This window comes from Stegostoma tigrinum, chromosome 41 (genome assembly GCF_030684315.1).
Source record: "Stegostoma tigrinum isolate sSteTig4 chromosome 41, sSteTig4.hap1, whole genome shotgun sequence".
In the NCBI taxonomy this organism is placed as follows: Eukaryota; Metazoa; Chordata; class Chondrichthyes; order Orectolobiformes; family Stegostomatidae; genus Stegostoma; species Stegostoma tigrinum.
The window spans coordinates 5,584,647-5,599,625 of record NC_081394.1 but is presented as its reverse complement, the minus strand read 5'-3'; the positions used below and the strand labels follow the sequence as shown (position 1 = coordinate 5,599,625).

Here is a 14,979-nt window from a genome sequence, read left to right as displayed (position 1 = left end):
ACTGCATGAACAGTGGGTCTGCTGTCTACAGGCAGTAACTCCCTCGTATGACTTGGAATGGTTTGAATTGGCTGAAGACTGGGATCAGAGATTGTGAGAATCTAAGGAGGAGGCTGGGAATGACCCTATTGCATTCAGTGTGCCTGGTGGTAGGGAGTGGGGTGGTGGTGTGGGAGCTCCAATTACCACAAATACAGCTTTGAAGTAACATTTGTCTTTTTCCATGAAAATGTAATTCCATTGCACCCGAAAAACACACATTCCCAGTCACTGTCACTAAATTTGAAGCTGGAAAACCACAACGGGTCTGACAGCATCTGTAGACCAGGCAAGCCAGCATTTTGGGCTGAAACCTTTCTTCATGACTGGGGAGGAGGGGGGTGGGGAAACCCAGAAATAAATGTAGGGATAAGGGGTGGGGCTGGGGGAGGGATAGTGGAAAGGTAGATGCAGTAATGGGGTTATTGGGTTCAGTCAGTGGGAAGGGTGGAGTGGATATATGAATATGACGATGGGCAGCTTAAGTAAGGGAGTTGAGGAGGAGATGGGTACGGTCTGGACTTGGGACAAGGCTGGGTGTGGAGAGATCCTTAAAGCTGTTGAAATCAATATTCAGGCCATTGGGCTGTAAGATGAAGTAGCAGGCGTTCCAGGTGGCCTCATTCTGACAATGGGAGGCAATGGGAGGTGGAATTAAAATGGATGGTAACCAGAAGTTAAGGTTGGTTGGTGCGTGGTGGAGCACAGATGCCCCGCAAACGGTCCCTGAGTCTGGGTTTGGGATCTCCGATATAGAGGAGACCGCATCGGGAGCAACAATAGATACCATAGATCTGGTTGGATGAAGTGCAGGTGTATCTCTGCCAGATCTGGAAGGATTGTTTGGGACCTTGGACAGAGGTGAGGGGGAAGCGTAGGGAAAGGTCCTGAGTGTTGTGGAGAGGTTAGTGTGGAGTGTAGCACTGAAGAGAGAGTTGCAGAATGAATGGTCCCCGCGGAAAGTTGTCGGGGTGAGGAGGCAAATACCTCTTTGGTGGTGGGCTGAGATTGTAGGTGGCGGAAATGTTGGAGGATGATGCGTTGGATTTCAAAGTTGGTGGGGTTGTACGTGAGGAGTAATTTGCTTTCTATTATTGCTTTCGGGGGAAGGGGATTTAAGGGCAAATGTGCAGGAAATGGAGGTGATGCAGCTGAGTGCATCCTTAATAACAGAGATGAGGAAACTACAGTCCCTAAAGTAGGAGGATATCTGGGATAATAAAATGTGAGGCTGGATGAACACAGCAGGCCAAGCAGCATCTCAGGAGCACAAAAGCTGACGTTTCGGGCCTAGACCCTTCATCAGAGAGGGGGATGGGGGGAGGGAACTGGAATAAATAGGGAGAGAGGGGGAGGCGGACCGAAGATGGAGAGTAAAGAAGATAGGTGGAGAGGGTGTAGGTGGGGAGGTAGGGAGGGGATAGGTCAGTCCAGGGAAGACGGACAGGTATCCTGGAGTAGAACACCTCATCCTGGGAGTAGATGCAGCAGAGGCAAAGGAATTGAGAGTATGGGATAGCATTCTTGCAGGAGTGTGGATGAGGTGAGGTGTAGTCATTGTAGCTGTGGGATTCTCACTTCTGTCCAAGGCCCCAAACAATCCTTCCAGATGCAGCAGAGATTCACCTGCACTTCATCCACCTGATCTATTGTATCCATTGCTCCTGATGTGGTCACTTCTATATCAGAGAGACCAAATGCAGACTTGAGGATAGGTTTATAGAGCATCTGCACTGCACATGCATCAAGTAATCCAAACTTCCAGTTGCCACTCCTGTTCCCAACATGTCCATCCCTGGTATCCTCTACTGTCAGAGTGAGGCCAAACATAAACTGGAAGAATAACACCACCTGTCTCACCTTGAGAGCTTACCACCCAATGACCTGAATATTGATTTCACCAGCTTCAAAATTTCTCCACCCTCCCAGCCTTATCCCATGTCCAGCCCTCCCCCTGCTCCTCGCCTCCCTGACCTGCCCATCTTCCTACTCACCTAACTACTCTGCCCTTCCCACTGACCAAACCCTATAACCCCCTGCTTGCATCCACCTATAACCATCTCACCTACCCTTCACCCAGCCCCAGAACCTCCCTCTATTTATTTCTGGGCTCCCCTTGCCCCCGCCCAGGGTTTCAACATGGAATATTGACTTTCCTGCTTCTGGGATACTGTTTGACCTGCTGTTTTTTTTTCAGCTCCACATCTATTGATTTTTGGCTTCCTGCACATGCAGTCCTTACTGTCTGCATTCTCTGTCACTATCAGTTTCCGTCCAATCTCCATCACCATCTTTCTCTGCCTGCTTGAACTTATTCTGACCTGAAACGACATCTCATTTCACTCACTGGCTTGCTCCAAACCAAAGGTGTGAACTGTGAGCACCCACATGAGAACTGGCTCCCACTGTCTTTTTGTAGGAGATGTGGAAATTTCTTTGGTCTAGTTCGGCTCTCACCCTATCCTACATCTCTTTCTCCAGGACATCAGTAACCGATTTTAAGGTTTCAACCTGCAGTGGATAATTTCCTTATTTTGGACATAACTTCTGACATGGCTTGTGAGTAGACAGATTGTCCATCCTGTGCTGCAAATATACATTTTAAGAAGGTATAGAGTAGAAGGAGGCAATTTGACCCATTAAACTCGTTGCCCATTCAATATGATCATGTCTAATCTTCCCCCTCAAAGCCACCATCATGCCTGATTGCCATGTCCTGTAATTCACACTGAATCAAAAATCTCCACCGTTTATTTACGAAAACATGTTGACCTCTCCTCCAATCCGGTTCAGGACTGCATTAATCCAATTCCAGATGACTACAGTAAATTCTGACAGTGGTTCAGCAGTGGGCATCCCAGTGCAGTGCGGAGAGTACCGGAATGTCAGAGAGGTCAAAGGGTCAGATTGCTGCTATTTTGGGCATACAGTTGTTTGAAAGAAACTTTGAAAGGAAGCCCTGTCTGTTCTTCAGGGGAATGAGAAAAATCCTTTGGCCACGATCTGGAAGATATTTGGAGTTTGTTTTCACTGGAGACATTGACTCAATATTTATTCTTGAACGGCCATGAATAAATACGGGTGATCTGTTTTGGCCCTGACCCAGATTTTTTGGGAGCCTTCAGCCTTTGTATTGGTAGCGACATTCATTTCAAAACACCTTTTATTTCATGGGTGCAAACGACTTTGGAACCTTCTATAGTCCTGAAGCGCTGCGTAGAAATGCAAGTCTGTGTGTAAATTGTTCCAAGGTCTCCTTGCAATACCACGCTCTGCTCACCTGGTGGCGGTGTTATTCAATGTCTGTTCGGAGCGGACAACACTGCCATCTGCGGGCTTTCCCCTTTAATACAGGAATCAGACTCTTGAGTTCACCTCAGTGTGGAGCTGGAGGAGCACAGCCCGTCAGACAGCATCCGGAAAGTTGACGTTTCGGGTCGGGGCCCTTCTTCAGAAATGATGCTGCCTGACCGGCTGTGCTCCTGCTGCTCCACACTGTGTTATCTCTGACTCCAGCTTCAGCGGTTCTACTTGTTTGAAGCCCTTTCACAGAGAAACGAGACTCAGGATTTAAGTCCCACCCTTCCTTCACTTGATTCAGTTTCTTTTTGAGAAAGTGGGAAAGGTGATTGGTGAGCACAGGCTGGTAGATGTTGGCGATACGGGCTTCAGCTTGGCTTTGAACAAAGTCAAAGCCAAAAGAACTGCGGATGCTGTAAATCAGGAACAAAAACAAAGTTACTGGAAAAGCTCAGCAGGTCTGGCAGCATCTGTGAAGAGAAAACAGAGTTAACATTTCGGGTCCGGCGACCCTTCCCTAGTTCTGAGGAAACGTTAACTGTGTTTTCTCCTTTGAACAAAGTCCCTCATTGCAACCTGATGCGGAAGATGAAGTCACATGGGATCTGCAGAGAGCTGATAAGATGGATACACCACAGAACTGGCTTCGTCATTGCAGTGGAATGATGATTTTCAGACAGGAGATCTGTGACCACTGGTGTTCCACGAGGCTCAACGAAGGGTCCTCTGTTGTTTGTAATATATATAAATGATATCGAGAATGGTGGAGAATATAGGTAGTCTGATTAGTAAGTTTGCTCTCAACGTTAAGACTGGGGAGAGCTGAGGATAGTCAGGAGCATTGCCAGAGAATGCAGCAAGATAGACATAAACTGGAGATTTCAGCAGAGGAATGGGAGGTGGAGTTTAATCCAGAAAAATATGAGATGCTACATTTAAGGAGACCTACTGGAGGGTGGGGTCTACAGTAAATGGTTAGATCCCTTAGTAGCATTAATATAGAAGGAAATCTAGGCATACAGGTCAACAGTTCCCTGAAAGCGTCAACACAAGTGGATAAGTGGTCAAGAAAGCAGATGGCACGGTTGCCTTAATCAAATAGGGCATTGGGTATAAAAGTTCATTCCTCATACACACTACCCTCTGTGTGGAAAACTCCCCTCTTAGGTCCCTTTAAGATATTTCCCCACTCACCTTAAACCTAGGCACCAGATTTGGACTTCCCTAAGGTGGGCAAATACCCTGACTATTCACCATATCCATGCCCCTCATGATTTTATAAACTTCTGTCATGTCACACCTCACCCTCCGACTCTCCAGGGAAACTGTCCCCAGCCTACTTCTCCCTGTGCCTCAAACCCTCCAACACTGGCAACATTCTTGTAAATCATTTTTGAATCCTTTCAAGTTACACAACATTTGTCCTATAGTAGAGAGACCAAAATTGAATGCAATATTTCAAAAGTGTTCTAACCAATGTCCCACAAAATGACCACTTAACTCCTATAGTCAATGCACTGACCAATTAAGATAAGCATAACAAAACGCCTTCTTCACTATTCTGTCTATGCGTGACTCCACTTTCAGCATTACTCTCAGGATCTCGCCTTTATGTGTGTAAGTCCTGCCCTGATTTGCCTTTCCAAAATGTAGCACATCACATTTATCAAGATAAAATTCAATCTGCCACTCCTCAGCCCATCGGCCCATCTGATCAAGGCCCCATTGTACTCTGAGGCAACCTTCCTGGCTGTTCAATACACTGCCAATTTTGGTGGCATCTGCAAATCTACTAACCATATCTCCTTTATTCGCATTCAAATCATTCATATAAATGACAAAAAGCATTTTGTCAAAATGGTTTTGCCGTACACAGGCCTCGAGTCTGAAAAGCAACCCTCCTCCATCACCACCAACACCCCCAACTCCCTCTATCTCCCACCTTTGAGCCAATTTTGTATCTACATGGCTAGTTCTCCCTCTATTCCATGTGACTTAATCTGGTTAACTAGTCTACCATGTGGAACTTTGGGGACCACCTTACTGAAGTCCATATCGACAACATCCACCTTCATCAATCCTCTTTTGCACAGATTCAAAACTCAAATGAGGCATAACTTCCCATGCAAAAGCTATCTTGACTATCCGTAATCAGTCTTTACCTTTCCATATACATGCAAATCCTGTCCCTCAGAATCTCCTCCAACAACTTACTCATCACAGATGCTAGGCACACTGATCTAATTCCATGTCTTTTCCTTACCAACTTTCTTAAATAATGGCATTACGTCAGCCAACCTCCAGTCTTCTGACATCTCACTTGTGGGTATCAATGATAGAAATATCTCAGTAAGGGCCCAGCAATCACTTGCATGCCTTCCCACAAAGTTCTGGGGTAAACCTGATCAGGTCCCGGGGATTTACCCAGCTTCATGTTTGTTTAAGAGTTACAGTTGTCTAGGTGGTTTACCAGGATGTTTTATGCTTCAAGATGTCAGAGGCAGTGGGATAGAATGTGTTGGGTTCCCGGACCTGTCCATTCTGCCTCACATGGACAACCATATCCTTTTTGTTTTATTCATTCAACTTTTGAAACAAGTTCATCTTTTCTTCTTTCTATTGCTGCAGTGGTGGGGAACATGAATTGGGGTGGGTGGCGTGGCGTGTGGGTTTGGGGGATCAGCGGGGAGTTTGCTAGGTGCCAGAAGACACATTGAGCAGACCCACCAAGATGGAGTTTGGAGGGAGCGCTTTATTGAGCAGCTGTGGCAAAATTCTTAGACGGCAGCTCCACACGAGGGTGGTGGAGGAGGGGAACGACGAAGAGGCAGTTCAGGGGAGGGGTGTGCTCTGAGCAGCTAGCTGGACTAAGCCTGCACATGGCCCGTAGGCCCAATTCCCCGGGATGGGGGTAAATCGAGGGTAAGTGTATGTATGTGAGAGAAAGTGAGGGGGGAGTCACCATGGGCCAGGGACAGGGAAAGGGATGGAAAGAAAAGGAGAGGCCACACAAGGCACTGGGCACTGAGAAGTGGGACATGGAATAGAGATATGCCCCTCAGCTAGGGAGCCAAGATGTTAACATTTAAACTTCATGAAGGAGAAGACAACAAGATTAATGGAGTGCTTGAAGACAAAATAAAAGCTGGGATCTCCGGGAATTGCCAGAGAAGGAAAAGACCTAATGGGAAGCAAAAACAGAAACTTGGGCAGGAGTCAGGAAAATGTTTGGAGAAATGATCTTGGAAGTATCTGGGTTTTCTCGAATGCCAGAAGGAGGAAATCTCGTTTGTATGTGCGTGTGTGTTCATAAACTGCAGGATTATTCCAGAGAGAGAGGGAGAAACAAGGGGCAGAGTGAGACAGAATGGGGAGAGTCTGCTTCCTAAAGACACGTTGTGCTGGGATATGAAGAGCTGGGGAAAGGAAACAACTGTGGTGGGAGGGAGGGGGGCACAGGCAGAGGGGCGCTGAGCAGGAGACAGGGAGGGAAACAGAAATGGGGAGAAGATTCAAGCTGTATCTCGGGGAATAGTTGACACTGACAGTGAAATGTTGTTGCTGAATCTGTAACACTGAGTTGAAACAATTTCTTTGGTCTGTTTTGGAGCGAGTGAGAGAGAGTCAGGTTGTTCAAGCAGCACCTGGAGTTTTGTGGGTGACCTGCAGTGTCAGTCACTGAAAGTGTTTTCAACTCTTGTGGTTTGTTTTCTGCTTTTCAAGCTGTTTGCTGGGCATTGGTTAGAATTATTCTCAGTTCTACATTCATGATATACATATCCATGCCAACTTCCTTTCGATCATACACTGGAGAAAACAATACATATAGAAAAGGAACAATAATACAGGAGATAAATAATATTTACAATTTGTTGTCTAATTTATTTAATTTACTGTTGAATATAAAGTGCTTGCATTTGGCTAGATGTATTTGCAATCTGTCAACCATTGAGAATCAGAATTCCGGAAATGAAACAGTTGCTGGTAATGCAGTAGTTCCTAGCTTTTCCCAGTAGATAATGCAGCAGAGACAGTTTCTGAAAGCTCTTCCCATGTACCCCACTGTGGGAGCACCATCACTATAAGGCCTGCACTAAGTCAAGTTGAGATGGACAACAAATGGGGCACTGTGAGCATTACACACACCGAGAACAAAATTAATTCAGAAACTTCCTGATGTTTCAACACACTCAATGACAGTTTAGACATTTTTAACCTCTCAGGTAGCAATCAATGAGTTACTCAGTTAAAGGTGGTCCTGTCCGTTCCTGAGAGTGAGTTTGGACACAGTCTGAGATTTTAAGCTGAGGATGAAATAGTGATAAAGTTGTTTCAGGAAAGAACTAACACTTCCAGTGGGAGTTTCCCTCCTGAGATGGTGCTGCTCAGAGGGTTTTGTGCAATGTAGGAATCGACTGTTTATTCCACTCCTGAGCTCAGACTTTGCACCAGCAATCACTCGATCACCACAGCACTGGGCTGAGATCCCCCTCCCTGAGCCAGGCTCAGTGCAGTGGAAACTCGGTTAATGCTGGACAGCCCCGTTCCCCAAAAGTTTTTGTTCCCCAGCTGCTTGATCTAGATGCTCAGATGCTGTTGGCACAAGGCTCTGCGCTTCACCTGAACAGGGTCACCTCTGTCAAAGAGACATCATTCGATGCTTCATTTTGATTGCTGGAGTGTCTGTTTTGAACACATTTCCTAGGAGAGAGAGAAACCAGCAGAATGCAATTTAAAAGAATCCAACATTGGACAAGTGCAAATGAGCTGTTCAGGAGGACAGACTCATTAAATGACACTCACATCCTGGGGACCAACGGCAGCTGGAAAATGGGTGAGAGGAACTGTACGGTGATGGAGCACTGAATGCGCTGATGCCCTGGTTAAGGGGGAGGCTAACAAATGGCAGGAGAATGACCAACAACAACTTGCATTTGTATAGCACCTTCAACATTGAACACAGGAATGATTTTTTTAAAAAACTGTCTTTGTGTGGAGCACATTCAGGCAGGGAGGTAGATTTTGATGATCGACTAAGGCTGGAGTTGGGAGGAAGAGTTAGAAACAGAGGGACAAAGAGGGAGGGAAACACAAAGGGGTTCGATCAGCAATTACAGAATTTCAGAGCCAGGCAGCTGAAGGCACAGCCACGAAGGAGAAGCAATAGAAATAGCAGGGATACATGGGCACAGAGATCGGAGGGCTGTACAGCTGAAGCTGGGTACAGATTGGGAGGGCTGAGCCATGGAGGGATTTGGTAAAAAAAGAATGGGAATTCACAAATCTGTCCATCTCAGTCTGAAATAGATTTAACAATGGAGCACCCACAGCCACATGGAGGAGTACAAACATAAACCATTTTATTCCTGTTTGCCTCCTCCGTCCTCCGTCAAGCTTACTTTCCGACTGAGCTTTGTATCATCAGCAAACTCAGATAATTCCAATCTATCCCTTCATTTCAGTCCCTGATATAGATTGTGCGTCACTGAGGTCCCTGCACTGAACCTCGCAGCACTAGTTACATCCTGACAACTGGAAATGACCCATTTGATCCTGCTCTGTGATAACAAGGTGTAGAGCTGGATGAACACAGGAGGCCAAGCAGCAGAGGAGCAGGAAAGCTGAAGTTTCAGGTCTAGGCCATGATCCTGCTCTGTTCCTGGCCATTAACCAATCCTCAGTTTATGCTATATTACCCCTGCAGTCCCCTGAATCCTCATCTTGTACAACATGCTATTGTGTGGCATCTTTGAAAATACCTCCAGACATTCCCAATATATTTCCCATCCTCTGGTTGTCCAGTGGGATAATATTTGCTCCTTTCCAATCCAAGGGGACTGCTCAGCATCAAGAGGATGACAAGCTGGAAGTGACTGGGTGATGCTGCTCAATGACAGGCTGGATTGAAGCATCCTCACAGCTTAGGAAATGGACAGGGGCAGAGCTCAGCAACATCCACACAGTGCTAAACAAAGATAAAAGAGCTAAGATGGAAATTATGGAACATTCCAGAATTCCCCACCTTTTTTGAATGATGTAAACCATGATTCCAACAGCAACAACAAAAAAAGCAACAATCCCGATTCCCAATCCAACTCTTGCTCCAGTGGAGATTCCAGGACCTACAGACAGAATGAAGACATGAGCAGACTGAGAGAGACAAACAAATCTAACAACAAGACTGTAGCATATAATGTTTCAGAACGAGCCCCAGTGCAAACAGATCCCTGGGATAATCTCTCGCTCTCACTCACACACAAAGGGATCAAGACACTCTTTCCAATAGAAAGAACTGGACCTTGACCAGCATCTGCTGAGCTTATTTTAGTTTGAACCAAAGGTGGTGATGGGGTGTTATTTCTGTCAGTGTGTCTACGTCCCACAGTCTCCCAAGTTGGACCCCAGTCTCCAGACTGGAGTGAGGGGCACTTTGCAGAGTCAGCTTGGCTGGGTGTGTCTTTGCTGTGTCCTGATTCAATGACTGGCTCACAGCCAGTGATCTGCTCGTTTTATTGTGGATTTTCCTGTCCAGGAGTTTGATACAAACTGATTGATATGCTCAGACAATTAAAGAGGGCAATTAAAAATCCCCCAGTTCAGTGTGGAACTGGCGTCACATATGGATCAGACCGGGTAAGGATGGCAGATTTCCTTCCCTAAAGGGACATGAGTGATCCAGTTGGGGTTTTACAACAACCCAACAGCTTCATGGTCACTTTTATTGCGACCAACTTCCTATTTCCAAATTGTTCATTCGTAAATTAAATTTAAATTTTAGAAGTGCCATAGTGGGACTTGAACTCTAATTCTCTGGATTTTTAGTCCAGGTCTCTGGATTACTTGTCTAGTAACATTAACAACAAAAGATCAGCCAACATCCCCACCCCAAAGTTGTATCCTTAGGCCCCTGCTGTATTCCCTGCACACCTATGCTTCTGTTGCCAAATTCCGAATGAATGCCATCTGCAAGTTTGCTGCCGATACCACTGTAGTGGAACGGATATCTCAGAAGAACGTGCCAAAATACAGAAGGGAGATGGAAGGATTGGTCACGGGGTGCAATGAAAACACGTCCTTCTTTCAACGTTGGCAAAACCAAAGAACTGGTTATCGACTTCAGTAAGAACCCCCTCTACATCAACAGTGCCGAGGGTGAGAGGATGAAGAGCATGATGTTCCTCAGAGTGATGATAATGGACGACCTGTCCTGGACTTCCCATGAAGATGTGGCAGTCAAGAAGGAAAACCAAGGGGGAGGGGGGGGCCCCCCTCAGGAAATCTGACATATCCATTAGGTCCCTCACCAACTTCGACAGATGCAGCATTGAAAGCATATTCTCTGGGTGCATTATGGCCTGGTATGGCAACTGCTCTGCCCACAAACATAAGAAACTACAGAAGGTGGAGTGCACTGCCCAGACCATTATGGAAGCCAACACTCCATCCACGGACTCCATTTTTTACCAGCTCACGGCCACAGAAAAGCAGCCAACATCAAAGATCCAGAACATCCTGGTAATGACTTCCTACAACCTCTTCTGTCAGGCGGAAGATACAGAAGCCTGAACGCATGTCCAAGCAGCTCAGGAACAGCTGCTTTCCAGCCGTTATCAGACTGTTGAACAGGCTCCAGCCCCAATTAATGGAACCTGCAATGTAACGTGTATTCCTCTAAACCTTTTCGATCTGTACATGCTTTGCTTGCTATGATCTACCTGTACTGCTCGGAAACACAGCTTTTCACTGATTTATTGTCACGCATAGTGGAACACAATCAATCTGAGAGACAGGATGGGGCCTCAAAAACTGAAATAACAAATTCCAGGGAATTTAAGGACCAACTCCAGGTAACACTGCCCCACACCACTCATTCTCAGAGTCATTCTTTGGGAAAATACCACACAGCATTTCAAACTTTCCAATGTTCCTCCCTGTCTATCCAGCATGATCAAATCTGAGTGCTGACAACACATGCAGTAGTTTAGAAACAGATTTACCTGGTACAGGTGTGTTCGGTCCAGGTGCAGGAGGTCGCTCTAAAGAAAAAGTCATCTGTTTAGTATGGTGTGTGAAACAAACCACAGAAATGTTCAGAGATTCTATCAGGCTTTAGGGAAACACATTTAGGGAGGAATGAGGCTTGGGTCAAACTGATCAGAAGGGATCAGGAACAGGATTGGAAGTGAAAATTCCAACACGATTGCATTATCTGTGAAGGGCAGAATGGAAGGTTTCTAGAGTTTCCCTGGGTAGGATCATTCCCAGCGGCTTACATCTCCATGTGCAGAGAATCGTTACAGGATCCTGGGCTAACTGGGATACACTTTCCAAGTCAGTGCTCTGGGTCATGTAAAGGCTGCTTGAAGGCGCTTCAGTTTGCACCTTCTGCACTCCAACCTCTGGAGGCAGAAGGTCTTTTATATATATTTCTGAGTATAGCACATACAGGTTATATAACATATTGGTGTGACTTTGTTTTGGCCTGAATCAAACTCGGGGTCAGTTCAGTTATATTGTTTTTGTCGTCTCTACTGGTTTAACAGAAACTGATTGAAGCTCTGAATAAGTCAGAGCACAGTTAATGTCAGACTGGAGTCACACAGACTAGTTAAGGACACCAGGTTTAAATACAGGAGCAGGGGTAGGCTCTTCCAACTCAGGTCTCGCTAAGACCTTGTACAATTGTAGCAAGGCATCTCCGCTCCTGTACGCAACTCCTGTCACTATGAAGGCCAACGTACCATTTGTCTTCTTCACCACCTGCTATGCTTACCTTCAGCAACTGGTGTACAGGGACACCCAGGTCTTGTTGCACCTCCCCCTTTCCCAATCTATCACTGTTCAGATAATTATCTGCCCCCCTGCTTTTGGTTCCAAAGTGAATGACCTCACATTTATCCACATTATCTGCATCTGCCAAGCATTTTCCCACTCACTCAACTTATCCAAATCACACTGAAGCATCTCTGCATCCTCCTCACAGTTCACCTTCCCACCCAGCTTTGTGTTGTCTGCAACCTTTGAGACATTAACTTAAAACCCTCATCTAAATCATTCATATATTGTGTGCATACATGGGATTCAAGCACTGAAGCCATGTGGTACCCCACAGATGCCAAGCTAACCGGTCTATATTTCCCTGTTTTCTCTCTCCCTGCTCTTTTTAAAAATTGTATGGTTACATTAGCTACCCTCTAATCCATAGGAGCTCTTTCAGAGTCTATAGAATCTTGGACAATAATCAGTAATCCAGCAACATACGCTGGGAGTGTTCTTACCTAAAGGGTCGTCAGTGATTAGTTTCACAACAATTCAACATCTTCACTGTCACTCTTCTTCTTTCTCTTTCCAGATTTTTATTTAATACCCTGAATTTGAACCCTGGAAGTCCCATGGTGGGATGTGAATTTTTATTCTCTGGATTATTAGTCCAAGTCTTCACATTTCTCATAACCCCTTCACTGCTATCCCCATAGCATCAGAGATTAAATACACAATACCTAAAACAGAAACCTCTCACCTTTTACTGAGAGATGAACAATTTCAGTTTGCTCCCAATATACACCTACAGTCGTGTTCCAGAAAATCTGGCACTGATACTCATCCTGGTCTGTCTTCTGAAGGTCAGAGATCAGAACTGACCAGTTGCCTTTTTCCAGCTGATCTTTGAACAGGTTTGTTCTGTTTATGAACTGTGTATCTTGTTCTCTCAAATTATCATTTCCATAGACAAACTTGTGTACAATTTCCGTCTTGCGTCTCCCCCAGATGACCAGTAAATCAGAGACTGGGATTTTCCCTTTGTAGATACAGGGCAGTACAACCTGCTCCCCAGCGAACCCAGAAACTGACACAGGCGAGTCACCTGCAAAAGAGTGAAAGTGTTTATCCACAGATATAACCTCCCTGCTGGTACATTACATCCCAAGCTTCACATGGATACATTGAGATGCTGAAATTACAACAACCGCAGCTTCATTTCATTTCTGTGGAAAGGTCAAAGTTCAGGATGGCTCTATTTATCATTAACGGTTCCCTGCGATACATTAATCGGAGTTTAAAAGATTTTAGAAACGTATAAAATTTTGGCAGGACCAGATAGGATCACAGCACTGACCTGAAACAGCAGAAACAGCACTCAGCAGGAGCAGCAGGGGGAGCGGTTTCTGTGAGCAATGTCCCTGCAACAAGAAAACACTGTGAGCCCCTTTCCCGACACATTCACTGCTCGGAAAGCTTTCCCCCGCATTTACCTCCTTCCATGTCCGCGGGTGGCAGGCACTGACAGTAAATACCTGCATCTCCTTTCCCGGGACCCGGACTGGGATCAGGATCAGGGCCAGACACCGACAGGAGACCGAGAAGCTGCTGAGAAACACTTTGTAAAACTCCATGTTAGAGGAAGCGCAGAGTGTCCATTATCGGAGCCGTTGATGCAATGTCCCGCTGGGTTCCCTGTTCGCTGGGAAATGTGTTGTTCCCCTAATAAATTGCATCTGTCATCAAGAGGCGCCCCCACCGTCCAAATCGCAGCAAAATGTCCTGGTTCTTCAGAAAGTGGTGAAAAGCACAAAGCAGTTTCTGTTGTCTCGGCCTGAAACGTGTTTGTGCTCCTAAGATGCACCGCACCCACTGCGTTTATCCAGCTCGACACTGTCATCGCTCTTTCAGTTTCATTTGCTTTGGCCAGGTCGGAAAGTTGTTTGCAAACAGTGACAATTCACAACCTGACCCACATTGTAGAGAGAGGGGTGGTGTCTGCGGATCACCCCACCCCTCCGCCGTTCCTTCCCACACCCCGGCTCTGGATTCACAGTTTCCCGGGAGCCCCCCTCTCGGATCGGTGTCTCACTCGAATCCCTTCAGGCCAAAAGCAGCTTTGACCCGGACTTTTCCGACAGAGTCTGCACCGAGATCTCTCACTCCCCCGCCGTCTCTGTGCGAATGGTAGAGTCCGGGAGCTGGCGCGCCCTCTGCTGTTCAGACCCATACTGTTCCCCTACAGTCTCACATGTGGGGCAGGGGAAAGGACCGCGAATGGACCCAACCGTGAGAACATCGCTGACCCACATGAACGGACCTTTCCAACAGCAAAAGCAAAATGGATTACTGTGTTATCCAGCTTCACAGCGTGTTATCTCAGATTCTCCAGCCTCGGCAGTTCCTGCTATCTCTAGGTTCCTTGTATGTAGGTTTGCACCGAGGTACATTGTACATCGTATGGAGCCGTGTGGAGGAGCTGCTGTTAACTTTCCCCTCTACTCCTGTTCTTTTGGAATTTGAGTGCAAGTGACAATAAATCTCATTCTCATCCATTCTATTCATCGCAGAATCGGCTCTGGGCTGTTTCTGACTGAGACACAATCTGATCTTCATCCAGCATGGAGTTTTACATAACGTTTCTCAGCAACCTCTCGGTCTCCTGTCGGTGTCTGGCCCTGATCCTGATCCCAGTCCGGGTCCCGGGAAAGGAGATGCAGGTATTTACTGTCAGTGTCTCCCACCTGGGGACACGGAGGGAGGGAGGGGAATCTGTGGCAAACTTTCCGAGCAGTGAATCTGTTTGAAAGGGGCACATTATGTTTTCTTGTTGCAGGGACGGAGCTCACAGAAACTGCTGCTGCTGCGAAATGTTATTGG

The 14,979-nt window shown here is 46.3% G+C and overlaps 1 protein-coding gene across 1 annotated transcript; it reads right to left on the bottom strand.

Annotated features, from left to right (window-relative positions):
- Positions 1–7,219: 7,219 nt before the first annotated feature.
- On the bottom strand, positions 7,220–14,746 carry LOC125448528 (uncharacterized). Its single transcript, XM_059641252.1, has 6 exons — positions 13,635–14,746; positions 13,457–13,520; positions 12,860–13,204; positions 11,337–11,375; positions 9,362–9,461; positions 7,220–8,040 (listed from the first exon to the last, which is right to left on the bottom strand). Exons 1-6 carry the CDS (start codon positions 13,731–13,733, stop codon positions 7,956–7,958), a joined length of 732 nt encoding a protein of 243 aa, XP_059497235.1. The 5' UTR covers positions 13,734–14,746; the 3' UTR covers positions 7,220–7,955.
- Between the last annotated feature and the right edge of the window lie 233 nt (positions 14,747–14,979).

Coding starts and splice junctions, on each gene's coding strand:
- LOC125448528 (XM_059641252.1), bottom strand. CDS start 13,733: ATGGAGTTTTACAAAGTGTTTCTCAGCAGCTTCTCGGTCTCCTGTCGG. Junction 13,205..13,456: donor TGCTGTTTCTGCTGTTTCAG/GTCAGTGCTGTG, acceptor ACTCTTTTGCAG/GTGACTCGCCTGTGTCAGTT. Junction 11,376..12,859: donor TGTTCATCTCTCAGTAAAAG/GTGAGAGGTTTC, acceptor CTTTTTCTTTAG/AGCGACCTCCTGCACCTGGA.